Source organism: Meles meles, chromosome 17 (assembly GCF_922984935.1).
Source record: "Meles meles chromosome 17, mMelMel3.1 paternal haplotype, whole genome shotgun sequence".
In the NCBI taxonomy this organism is placed as follows: domain Eukaryota; kingdom Metazoa; phylum Chordata; class Mammalia; order Carnivora; family Mustelidae; genus Meles; species Meles meles.
The window spans coordinates 27714836-27728006 of record NC_060082.1 but is presented as its reverse complement, the minus strand read 5'-3'; the positions used below and the strand labels follow the sequence as shown (position 1 = coordinate 27728006).

Below are 13171 nucleotides of genomic sequence, written 5' to 3'. Positions count from 1 at the left end.
CTGATCTCAACTATGCACAATGTTTGTTGTAGAAGATACAGAAAATGCTGCGTGTGTATTTATAAATATGTACACATTGCGTGTGTAAAAGTTCTTTGCACTTGTAGCAGTGCTTAGTGGGTATTGAAAAGGATTGAGTAGGCACTGTGATGACACTTCACAAACCAGATGGGGAGATGCAGTTAATAGCCACACGGGACAGGGTAAGGAGCAATTCAGGAAAATGGAGAGATTTAACTAAAACTTGTCAGAAATTTGGCATGGAGACTGTCTTCATACTGTGTATATATAACACACATTTCATATTCTAGTAACAGTGTTAGCACAGCCAGGGGCCTGAATTTCACTCAAGTGCACACTATGGAAATGTATCTGGATTTCAAGATTCTCCACTTCCGAAACAGATGCTACCAAGAGAAGAGTAATAAATGGGCGCAGAGAGCACGTGTGAAGGGTGACAGACCGTTGGCAACGATAACAAGGCCAGGACCAGGTCAGTTTAGTGAGCAAGTGGTTAGATGAGAAACAAGGGTGGAGGTCAAATGGAGGGACAGGACATGTGCTGCACCTCACTGGGAAGGAGAGGGGGCGCCACTGAGCCCGGACACTTCAGTGGTCCTGGGTAAAATGGTTTTCCACCACCCCAGCGAGACTCTCCAGGCCAAGTCAAGATGGCGCGCAGTAGCAAAGTGGCTCTAGTCACGTGTCGGGGAGGGGGCGTGGCCTCGAGGGAGCCGACCAGGCCCCGCCCTTGGGGGTGGGGCCAGAGGCCTTCCGGGAGACAGGGGCGGGGCGCTTCGGCGCCGGCGGAGGCTGCAGCTAGCTACCTCCGCGCCCGCTCCGCTCCCTAGGAGGCGTCGGGCTCCCCGGGTGGGGGGCGGCTCCCTTCCGCTTCCCAGCTGAGCAGCTTGGCTTTCGACTACTGCAGGCAGGTGAGCGTCCAGAACGTGGGGTGGGGAAAGGATGCCACTTTTCCCACCGCCAGCTCCCCTCCAGTTTGGGGAGGGGTCTCTGTCTAGTGCGTATTGGAAAACAGCATCGTTTTACTCCGGATGTGTCTTCTGCGGCTGACATAGATGCTGCTCCCTCCGCCGCTCCTCGCCGGCCTTTGCAGTGCCCTGTGCCCTTGGGGGTGAGAATGGGGGGCGATGCCCGGTTTGCGGGAGGGCGTGGAGTTCGCCCTCAGCTCCATCAGCCTCGGAGGAGGGGGGCTGAGTTGGCAAGTCTCCCGGTGGGAGCTGGCTGGACTGCGCCCCCATTAACCATCCTGGAGAGTCAGAGAAAAAGCACCTCTTAGCTCCTGGGCCAGCTCCGCTCATTTGGACACAGGAGGTGCTGAGGTCTTCGCGCTTACCGGGGGGTCTTAATCCTTCCCGCGTTGCAGCTAACACCCCTTCTTAATGTCGCTAGCTCTCTGTTCCTTGAACTGTCAGTCTCAGGCTCTGCCAGAAATGCCCCCGTCTCCGCAGTGCCAGGGCGATGGGATGGAAGGAGCGGCCAAACTGAGGTCTGGTGGGGGTGGGGGTGAGAGTGGTTGCAACCGGAAAAGAGGGCTGGAATAGATTCCTGAACTGGGAGGGTGGGAGTAGGGAGTTGACTTTGGACCACGCAGTAGGGGTGTTTTGGTGTTTTCCGGTATAGATCCTGCAGCGTTTGATGGTGGGTGGGAAGAGAGAGGTCGGTTTGGAGGACTTGGAAATGTGTAGGTGGTTTTCTTTGAGGAGGAGGAGGAGGGATCCAGACAAGGTACCATTAGGTGCTGATGTCACCTTTTGAGGAGAGGTATGCTGGTAGTATCCATTAGAGGGATATGGGAGTTGGGGCTGCTGTTCTACTGTTCTGCGGTGAGCAAGTGGTTAAGGAGGAGGCTCTGCTTAGCATGGAGATCCCCTCCCGGCGGGAGCTTATGGCCCCCTCCAGTAGCTAGGTTTCAGGGACCTCCCTCCGCCTTTCCCGAGTGGTTGGAACTGATACCTAGTAGTTTGTTCAATACTCAGCAAACATTTATTGGGCACCTACTATATGCCAAGCACCATGCTATGTGCTGGGTCTTCTGAAGGCAATTTAGGTCCATGGAACAGCCGAAAGATACACACAGTAGGCACACTCTTAACAGCCCCTACCCCCCATTTTGTTACATTGGCTATTACATTATAAAAAAGCAGAGCCCTGTCCACGTGCTTTCAAACAGCTATCCGAACTGGATTCCAACCACTGTTAACTGCCTAGGTAGTCCTGAGAAAAGCTGCCTCAGCAAAAGGAACAGTTTGAATAATTTCACTTGGCTATTTTCTAAGACTCTGACGCCCGAGAGGACTGCCTGAAAGAAACAGCGTCTCAAAATAATGAGATGAAGAGTAGCACAGTGGTTATTGGGGGCCAAGAATACAGCGGACAGCTGGCACAGTGGGAGATGCGGGCTCTGGAAGATAGAAGAGTGTGGGGGAAGGGGGTGTGAAGTGAAACCTTGTCCAGGGGAGCTGGGTGTATGTGGTGAGCAGGTCATGATGTCAGAACTGCGGCGTATATGAGGTCTAGTCTTTGGGTGGTAAGGAGGGATTGGAGGAGGGGCAGGGCAGGCAGCTGGGCTCCTGGGTATCTTTTCTGAGTTGATGGCTGGAATCTCAGAGTTGGCAGGTGTCATCAGGGACTTCAGTGGGTCCTTTCAGAGCCTCTGAGAATAATGGGGTGAGAGCTGGGGAGAGGAGAAGGAGCCAGGGTTCAAGGCCCATTGGGGCCAGGGAGCTGGGGTCAAGGGTCTTTAGGGTATGGAGGCCCTAGCTGAGGCCTTTTTCTGCCAGGGATACTCTCCCATGGGGCTCTGCATCCTTGGATGGGTCACTGTAGAGCAAGGTGTAGCACGTGACATGTGTGTCCTGGAGAGGAGCTCATAAGGAGCTCATAAGGAGCAGGGGGGACCACAGAAGGGACAGCTGCCTCAGCGTCTAGGTCCCAGCTATGGGACCCGGAGAAACGAAGGGGAGGTCAGAGAGAGGAGCGGTGTGTATCGCAGCCATATGAAGACACCATCTGTCCCCCCTCTGGCCTGCTAGCTCACTGACCTATAATTAGCTCTGGAGGGCACCCTGTGTTGGCTCACAGGAGCGTGGCACTTCGGATGGCCAGGAGAGTAAAAAGTACTGGGATGGACCGTGGTGAGAGGGCAACTTCTAGGGGCCCCTCAGTCTCTGCTGGGCTGGGAGGGGCCCACGGGATCTGAGAATGCCTCGAGGGCAGGACCCATGAGGGACAAGGGCAGGGGTGGGAGGATAGTGGGAGAAGGAGCTCTGAGCTAGCGTGGTGTGAAACTCCAGGGCAGGGCAGAGCTTGAGGACGGCCCTCTTCTAGGCAATGGCTCTCTGATCACACAGGAAACATGACTACTGCCCAGCTCATTGCTTGGCTCTCAGAGAGCCTTGGTTGGGTGCTGCAGACCACCCACCCTTCTGCCCCTGTCAAGTGTCTTCTATTCCCTTGGGTGAAATCAGCACTAACACAGAGCAGCTTGTTGCCTGTGGGGCTTCGAGGCCCTGGCTGGGGCTGCTTCATTCTGAGAGAGCTGGAGGAGAAACCGCCACCAGTAAATTCAGTTGGTCATACTCCAAGTGGTTTTCTGCGCTGACCCCCAAGCTGTGCCAGAGACTGGGCGTTTGGTCACGTGCTACTCCCTGTTGCTTTTGAACCATCGCGTGGGTATGGCAGTCTGCCTTTTCGCAGGGGATACATTCCAGGACCCTCAGGGGATGCCTGAAACCACAGGTAGTACCTGGATCCTGTATATACTCTATTTTTTCCCCAAACTCCACACCTATCCTATGATAGTTTAATCTATATGTGAGTCCCGGTAAGAGATTAACAACAATAACTGATACTAAAATAGAACAATTATAACAATTTACTATAATAAAAATTATGGGACTGTGGTTTCTCTCTCTACATATCTTACTGTCCTCCCCCTTTTTCTTGCGATGATACAAGATAATAAAATGGGGGCGTCTGGGTGGCTCAGTGGGTTAAGCATCTGCCTTCGGCTCAGGTCATGATCTCAGGGTCTGAGATCGAGCCCCGCATTGGGCTTGCTGCTCGGTGGGGAGCCTGCTTCCCCCCCACCCTGCCTGCCTCTCTGCCTACTTGTGATCTCTGTCTGTCAAATAAATAAATAAAATCTTAAAAAAAAAAGATAATAAAATGGCTCCCTGATGGGATGAAGTGAGGAGAATGATGTGGGTGCCGTGATGTAGGGTTAGGCTACTGTTGACCTTCTGATGTGTCAGGATCTTCTGCTTCCATCAGTGGTTGACCGCTGGGAACTGAGATCACAGAAAATGAGGCTATGGATGGTGGCGGGGGAACCACTCTAACTGTGTTCTCTCAAGTAGACCATAAACTTTTGGGGGGTTGACGGCATATCTTACCCACCTCTTGTGTCCACGACAACTCTTAGCACTGGATTCAAGGAAATCTACTCCATAGGTTAATTGTTGGATTGAATCGAAGAGGTCTGTCTTCTGATTCCCTGAATTCAATGAAACTAGAAATATTTAACTTGGAGCAGAGCAGCTTTTGGGGACCTAGTATGGTGGTGGTACATCTCAGTGGGAGAATTAGATTCTATTGCAGTGGGTAAAGTGAAAATCCCCAGGTCTCCCGTATAGCATGGTATATGGCTGTAGGTTTCTAATACAGAACAATAATGTTACTATAGAGATGTAGTATACATTACATATTAATTATGTAATGTGTACAGTGATTTTAAAAAGAGTACTTCTATACAGTATAATTTTGTAGTTGTGTGGAATGAAATAGCTGGTTTGCATTTGAGTCTTTTATTGCTTATTTTGCTCACCCAAGATACTTGGATTCCTGTAGATAAATTATGCTGCCCGTGTGACTTCATGGCTACTGTCTTCAGATAGATAACTGTCACTTCAAAGGGAAGATAGATTTCCATTCAGTGGAAGAAGTTTCCTTAGGACAATGAGGGCTTCCTCATTTAGCAGGGAGCTCCTATTCCTGAAGGATAATCAAAGAAAGACTGAGCTGGAAGGGAGGTGTGGAAGGAACTTCCACACTGTGTGGGAGGTTGGCCTCGGTGACCTCAGAGAAGATGCTTTCGAGTTGGAATGTGCAGTGCTAGGTAAGGGATGAGTTGGGGTAGGCGGTGGATGGTAGGGGTCCTTGGCAGCCACTCCAGAAGAGGAGTCCCCTTCTCCTTTCTGGCTTGGAGGATGCTGAGAGTGGAAGGCTCGGGAATGGGGACAAGGCCAGGACCTTGGTCTGGGCTGTTTTATGAGGAGTGACCGCCGGGAGATCCAGAGGGTGACCGCTGCCATCTCTAATGCAAAGGGAGTCCTGGCCTTGGATGGGTGGCAGTCAGAAGGGTAGGCTGGGCTCCCACCAGGCCAACTGCAGAGTACCCAAAATGTTTGGCTCTCGTTTGGGGCAGAGCCCCTGGAACAAAGGGGATTTTCATTCTTTCTTTATCCTCTCCATCCCTCCCTCTTCTCCCTCTCACACACTCTCACACAGGTTCAAGACTGCGCATGTGCAGACTCTCCTTCATGCTCGCACATGCGCGAAAGCTCTCATGGCACCCACGTGCTCTTATGAGCATGCGCGATTTCACGACTCCCAGGTGTATGTGCTAACATAGCCACACGCGTTCACTCATGACTGTACGTACACTACACATTGGCATGACCGTAGTCCTACGTCGTGAGCCCTTGACAAATGACCACACACAGTCTGTCTCGCCATTATGCGCACATACCCACCATTATTCATGCCCGCTCACTGTGCAACACCTGCTCGCGGGACCCCGTTCTCATGACCATGTCAGTCCCTGTACGCCACACATTCTCATGACTCTTACACACTGTTGCATGGACGCACATGTCCACCCCCCCATACACACACATTCTCTCTCTTTGATAATCACCCCCTCCCCACACCCTTTGGTCACCAGGCACACACATGATGATGCAGTTCTGAGTACTCTGGACCTTCCATGCCCTGGCCCCGGTCAGCACTTCCCTCTCGCGTTCCTGATGCGGGCAGCTCTGTTTTCGCTCCAGGACAGCTCCCTCATCTAGGGGCTCATCTACTAACACAGATACTTCTGAGCTGCCTTTTTTTTTTTCCCCCAATGCCAGAAGAATCATACTGGGCCTATAGCTTTGGACCCCTAGTTTTGAAAAATTTTTATTCTCCACATAAGCCACATTTATTCTTTGTTTCTTCTTTTGCAAACAATTTTTAAGGGCATGTATGAGTGTTAACCAATGGCTCTGGTTAGCAGAAGTCGGCCAGGGTTGCTGAACTTAATGAGGTCAGTTCAGCCCAAGACATGCGCTGTGTTCCGGGGCTGCAGGCTTCATCTTGGTTGGTTGAGATCTCTGGGAGCCCTTTAGAATGTGGGAAGGAGTCGGTGGACCCCCCATGTCACCTGTGCAGCCTTCTCAGGCTGGTCGTCCTGTGGTACTGACGTGCCGACTCTCTGAGGGAGCAGGTGTTTACTTAACGGGGCCTTCTGGAAGCCGTACGTAAACGTATGATGCTTTTTGACTTGGAGCTCTTTTATACCAATGAGACCTTAATCAGACATCCAGAAACATCGACAGATTCGGAACTGATGAGATTATATTAAGAAAAGGGAGTTCGGAGCCCTTTGCCTTTGCCTCCCCTCTGTGCCGTGGTATCGTCCCCGGTCAGGCCTTAAAGGTACTCTCTCAGTTTGCAATTCCTGTCTTCTTTTATTTTTTTTTTTAAAGCTTTTATTTATTTATTTGACAGAGAGAAAGAAAGAGTAAGCAGGGGGAAGGCCAGGGGAGGGTCAGAGGGAGAAGCAGCCTCTCCTCAGAGCAGGGAGCCTGATGCGGGGCTTGATCCCAGGACCTGGGGATCATGACCTGAGCTGAAGGCAGATGCTTAACCGACTGAGCCACCCAGGGGCCCCTCCTGTCTTCATTTAAAGAGGTAGTTGCGATGGCTCCACTTTTGGGTATTTTAGAAGAGGAAGTGTTTAGAAGAAGAGACTCCCAGACCTCCTTTCCCCACTAGTCTTTGACGTTAGTCCCCCTGGGGCGGTGATAGTGAGGGTGACCATACAGCCAGCTGTGCCTCAGTTTACACCTGTGTTCTGGTGTGAGTGTTCGCAGTGCCTCCATTCATTCTCAGGAAGGGCCCAGTTTGGACAGTAAGTCATTTGCTCACCCAAATGGCAGGCCATGTCTCTGGAAGAAGTGGCCCATACGTAGTGTGTGGGGAGAAGCTGGGGAGATGGGCTGCACAGAGACAGGCCCAGGGGAGCCTGTTGGATAGAGACCTTGCTCCCTGTGCCTATGTGAAGGTGCCCGGCATGAGGATGTGGAGGCCCTGGGTGGCCAGTGATGCCCATGGGCCCTTGAGTAGCATTTTCTACTCCTCAGATCAGTTTCTGTCTTATCCCCTTTGACCCTCATGACAACCTAGAAGACCACTAGAGTGTGTTGTGTGGTATGACCTTCATCTTCCAGATTTGGGAACCCAAAGCCCAGAGAGGTAAAGTCTCACCATTGGTCTTTTCGGGGGCCTGGAAAACTGCGTACTTTTGAAGGGATTCTTGCAGCCATGAGAAACGGTCAGGAGAGCTTTTCGAAGAGGTTTCCTCAGGCAGTGGCTTCCTGTAGCTTATACGGAATTTTAGTTTTCTTAGTGTGTTCAGAGTGGGCCTGGCCTGGAGGTGCCTTAGGAGCCTGAGGTGCTCAGAGTCACCCCTGAGCTCTGGGCCGTGATCCCAGCCCTCTGTGTACATGAACTCCAGTGATCCTCAAATCAGCTGTCTGAGGTGGGCGTTGCTCTCATCCCCATTTCACAGATGAGGAACTGAGGCTCCGAGAGATTAAGCATCTTTTCCCAGCCACGTGGATGGTCAGTGGAGGAGCCAGCATTCAGACCCATCAGCCTGTTCCACAGTCTGCCTTGCCAAGCAGGGGTGGCCCCTGTCTTGCTCTCCAGAAGTTTTCATTTTCAGAAGGCGAGATAAATGACCTACTCCCAGGCCTTGAGCCAGTTTTTACTATTTTGGGAACTTGGCCAGGGGTGGTCTGTCCAGAAACAAACCCTGTCACATGTGTCTGTTCCATTCTGTGTGTGTTACGACCCCTGCGTTGGGGCGTCCAAAGGTAAGTAGGACATGGTTCTTAGCCCTGGGTCTTCCGATGAGATGATGTATCCCAGAGAGATGTAAGAGTAAAAGGCCGTACTGGGTCTGTGGAAGGCTTGATCTTACTGGGGGGGAATCACAGAAGGTCCCGAAGTAGTGTTTGAGGTGGGCTTAGAAGGGTGATCGGAAGTGCCTTAGGCTGACATGGAAGGGGAGACTGAGGCAGGCTTGGTGAGATGCCAGGATCTCGTGAGCAGTGGTCCAGGAGCATGACGGTGAGCAGGCGAGGAAGCTCACTGGATTCTCGCAGGAGAGGAGGAGTGAGGGCAAGGCTTTTTGGGTTGGTGGGCTGAAAAAGAGAGGGACGGGAGGAGGAGAAGCTTCTGGGTCTCGCTTTGCTCCGGGGTCTCCAGCGCAAGGTCCACTCACACGGTCACAGCGGCAGCCAGCTTCGCCCTGGCCCTCTGGCCCCCATGGGGCCGTGGCTGTGCCCTCCAGGAGCTCCCTCACCAAGGTGGGGCCCAGCTGGCATCTGGGAGGGCCGTGGGGAGCCAGCCGGTTGCGTGTGTGCATGTGTGTGGCTGGTCAGAGCATCAGGCCCAAGTGCACAGCCCTCCTGTTTCTGCGGAAGAGATGGGGGCGACTTCTGAGAAGCCAGAGAGGCCTCTGATTTGCCTCTTCTGGCAAGAAGAGCCAAGACACCTGGTGTGGGTCTGACACTTCCCCTACCCCCGCCACACGCACGCACACTCACCCTCACGCCTGCTCTCTCTGGAGCCCTCTCCCTCTGTTTCACAGCCTGCCCACACTCCTCACTGGCAAAGCCCCTCAAATGCTCACTTTGGGGCCTGGTAGCTGTAGCCTCGAAATCAGGACCTAGGAGTGTTACTTAGAAATTGTGCAGGAGTCGAGGAGGCTTCTGTGAGGCTGAGATGATAATTACGCTATTTAAAGCCAGCCCCGGAGCCAGAAGGAGCCAGGTGTCCCCGCCTGGTTGCCCTCGAGCTCCCTTCTGCTCTCCTCGCTGCGCCAGCGGGACCGGGGCGGGGGGTCCCTTCTGCTCTCCTTGCTGCACCGGCCGGGGCTGGGGCGGGGGGGTCTCGGGCAGCCGTCTCGGGGCATCGGCCTGGCAGTGCCCTCTGGGCTCGTCCACAGCCTGCTCTCCACGATGCCATTTCACAAGGGGAAGCACAGTGGCTCCCCGGCAGCCGGCTGGGAGGGAGGCTGGGAAAGGGCCTTGCTTACACAGCCAGCTTCTCTGTTGCCAGAATGACCAGAAGGATTTGGGGAGGCCAAGTTGGACCAAATAGCTAGCCCATCACAGCGGGCAGCTTGAGGTCTGTTCTTCCCTCCTGAGAACTTCCAAACCCCTTCCTTGGAAGGAGCTAGAACTGCCCCTTCCACAGACCCGCCTTTGCGCACCACTGATGGCCCTTCACACACCCCTGTTATCCTGCGCTGCTTTCTGTTTATCCGTGATCTCCTCCCTGGAGGGTGGGCAAAACAAGGGTCATGGGTTCCATCTGACTGCAGAGCTGTCAGGAGGCAGTGACAAGCCCAAGGTCATCCTGCCGATCTGTGGCAGAACCACAGTCTCCCTGCCCAGAGTCCCAGCTCTGGGCTCCCTCCTCTCCACTACCCTGCAGGATGCCCGGGATCTGTTGGGCTGAGGCGGCTCCTGGGCCCCTGAGCTCCTGAGCACACCATGGCTCTTCTCCAAAGGACAGATTCTGCCCCCAGGAGTCCCTTCCCCAGCCTGGCCTTCCCTCCTGCTCTCTCATTTTTTTCTTGGGTGGGAGCGTGGGAGGGAATGAGAGCCTGGCCACTTGTAAGCTTGGAGAGGTCGGGGCGGGGGGGCCCATTGTGGCTTTTAGTCTCAGAGATCAGAGCATTCGGGGTGGAGGGTCCTGGGCACTGTGGATGGGAGAACTGGAGGAATGGCTGTTATCAGCATCGGTGAGTTGTCAATCCTGGCAAGACTGGGCTGAAAGCCAGGTCCTGTCCACCCCCTGCTGCTCTGTGGGGCGGGAGGGTGCAGATGAGGGGGCTACTTTTCACCTCTGTGATTTGCTGGGACACTGCCCTCCACAGTGGCCGTCCAGCTTGGGGAAAGGATCCCCTGGGTTAGTGTCTGCGTCCAGTTTGTGTCGAGAGCAGGTATGTGGCCACATGCTTAGGTCCCAGGTCCCCAGGTTTCTGCGTCTGCCTATGTGCGTATGTGGGCACACCTCCGTGCCAGCCCGAAAGCCTGGGCCCTCTGGGAAGGGCTGTGGGCGTGAGCTCAGGAGTTCTCAAGCTGGTGCTCTAGCTTGTGTCCCATCCAGACTCACCTTCCTCCCCAGCCTCCCTCTTGCTGCTTCCATTTCTGCCTAGATCCCGAGTACTTGGTGGGGGGCTGGGGTGGCGGGGGGGATGACAGTCAGGTTCAGGTGGAAGGGGCATGGCCCTTCTGTGGTCGCCCTGCTGGGCTCAGCCCTGCCACAGGGTCTCATGTTGGTCCTGACACCTCCTGTCTCTTCCCTGACCGTCCCAATTTGCCTGTCGCCCAAGCTGGCCACCTGAGGGGTAGGCGAGACACTGTACCCATGTCTCCCAAATAAGGAGGAGAGGGTAGGGAGGAAAGCACCGTATATGGAGCGTCTCCTGTGTGCCTAGGGCTGGGCTGGCTGCCTCCCGTCTTGTTTCTCATGCAGCAGGAGCTCTGAAGACGGCTTCCTCTGAAAACCGACTAAAGCGGTGGCCTTCCAGCAGCGGGCAGGGGAACTGGAAGCCCATGGCGGGCAGGGGAATCCCCAGCTGCAGCTGCCTTCCCCAGCACGCCTTCCTTTGCTCTGACCACTAGGGCTTCCCTGTGCCAGGCTCCAGGGGTTCCTGGAGCCAGGCTATGCACACGCTAACCGCCCTGGCTGGTGATGGCCGTAGACAATTACACAGAAGGAGAAGATGTCTAGCCACCAGCCGGGGCCCGTACATATCAGGAGAGCGACACCCCGTACTCCCCGCAAGACCCCGGGTCCCTTCACCTCATTCAGGTCTTGCTCCGACGCGGAGGTGGTGGGCCACAAACTCAGCGTGGCAGCCTGCTGTCTGCCTGGTTTCAGGAGTGGGGATGACTTGAGCCAGAGCCTCTTTTCCAAATGATGGGCATGGAGCCGGTCAGGGCTGTCTGCCACCCCTGTGCCCAGCCCGTGCCTTTCCGAGGAACCAGACTGTATCAGTGGTCTGGGTAGGAGCCGCCCTCCCCCTCTTTCCCGTGACCCTAGTGGACCCCTGCCCATGAAGAGCCCTTTAACCCCTCCTGTGCTTACCTTGGCCTAAGTGCGGGGGAGAAGACTATAGTGGGGGCAGAGACCCTATCCCCCCACTCTTCTCTCCCACCCCTGGGTCTCAGGAGGACTCTGGGCAGCCTGCTGGCTGCTCCCTTGCCACTGACTGAATCATTTCTATATTTGGCCAGTGAGCCACGTGGGTGGGGAACCACTCCACTGCGGCTGCACTTCTGACAGCTGGGGGTGGGGAGAGCTAGAGGCAGAGGCTACGGCAGCGGGCATGTGCATTCCTTGGGAGAAGTGAGCAAGGCGCCATCTGAGTGAGTAAGCCTGGAGAAGGGGCCGGCGCCAAAGCCTCGCTCTCCTCCCCCATCTTCTGGTCCAGGTCCTGTGTCCTGTGCCCCCACCCCCACCCCGGATGCCCTTCTCTACTCAGCTGGTCCTCACGGCAGCCTCTTCTTCCACAGACCACTGCCTTCCAGTAACGATGGGTGTCGCTAGACCCAGCTGGGACTCGGCCAGGCTCCAGCGCTCAGCCTAAGCGGAGGGCCCTCTTCCAGCCCTGCTCCGTCTGCCTGTCATGGCCACACTCGGCTGTTGCCTGCTTGTCTGGGGACCTAGGGCACCCAGCCCCAGCCCTGAGAGGTTAAGCCTGACCCTCTGGCTCCAGTCCACAGGAGCGCCTGGGGCACCAGGCCCCTTCCAGAGCAAGAGCAACTGATGCCATGGGAGAAGCGCCCGCCCACCCGTCCGCTTGCCTGGCGCCGCCTGCTCGGAGACCCATGCCCTGGGTCCCCCCGGAGGTGTCAACCCTGTGAACTCCGTCCCTGTCCCCTGCCGCTGAGAAGGCCCTGCCCACCCCCACCATGTGTGAGGTGATGCCCACAATCAATGAGGGGGACCCACTGGGGCCCCCCCACGGCGCCGATGCTGACGCCAACTTTGAGCAGCTGATGGTGAACATGCTGGACGAGCGGGAGAAGTTGCTGGAGTCCCTTCGGGAGAGTCAGGAGACCTTGGCGGCCACGCAGAGCCGGCTCCAGGACGCCCTGCACGAGCGGGACCAGCTCCAGCGCCACCTTAACTCCGCCCTCCCCCAGGTAAGGCCACGTGGTCCGTACCTCCCTCATCCCCCAGCTCTCCCCTTGCCCAGCAGAGCCCAGCACCCTTTGAGCTCTGGGCCCTCAGTTTATCTGCATCATTTGCATATCAACAAATGGAATTCACAGATCTTTTAACGTCCCTTCATTTGCCTGCATAAGTCCTTTCCCTGTCACTCCCAAGCTCCTCCGCCTGGAATTGGTTTCAGCGGGAGAAACGGATGGAATTTGATGCTGGAAGAAAACCCAGCGGTAGCTGCCCCCTGCAGTGAGCCCATGCGGCCAGCAGGTGGCAGCCTAGACTGGAAAGACACCTCTGCCTTTGCCTGAGCCTCGTCAGTGCCCTATTCTCAGAGGTGGTGGGTGGGGAAACGGAGCGTGGAAATGGAGAAGTCTTAGGACCATCTAGTCCACCTCTTACCGCACAGATGGAAAGAACAAGAGGCACGGCATAGAAAAGTCTAGGCAGAGCTGGATTTAGAAGCCAGGTATCTTGACACCTGTCTTAGGCTCCTTAATCAACACCTCTGCTGCTAGCCATGAAGTCACCATTTCTGTGTGTTTTCTGGGTTCTAAGCACTCTGTGTGCAGTTTGCCTCGCTAAATGCTCGCAGCTATGAAGCTGGTACTGTTACCGCCATCATTTCTATTTCAGAGTG

General features: G+C 55.1%; 1 protein-coding gene across 8 annotated transcripts in view; it reads left to right on the top strand.

The window, feature by feature from the left end:
- The first annotated feature begins 790 nt into the window (after window positions 1-790).
- The window catches only part of PPFIA4 (PTPRF interacting protein alpha 4), a 47668-nt gene continuing 35287 nt past the window's right edge, over window positions 791-13171 (top strand). For 6 of the 8 annotated variants that reach the window (XM_045982989.1, XM_045982987.1, XM_045982990.1 and 3 more), the window contains exons 1-2: window positions 791-932; window positions 11880-12512. In XM_045982989.1, the coding sequence (XP_045838945.1) occupies window positions 12279-12512 (234 nt within the window). In that variant the 5' untranslated portion in view covers window positions 791-932; window positions 11880-12278. Of the gene's footprint in view, window positions 933-1111; window positions 1133-11677; window positions 11733-11879; window positions 12513-13171 lie in introns of those variants that run through there. The other 2 variants (XM_045982985.1, XM_045982984.1) reach the window with 2 other exon arrangements.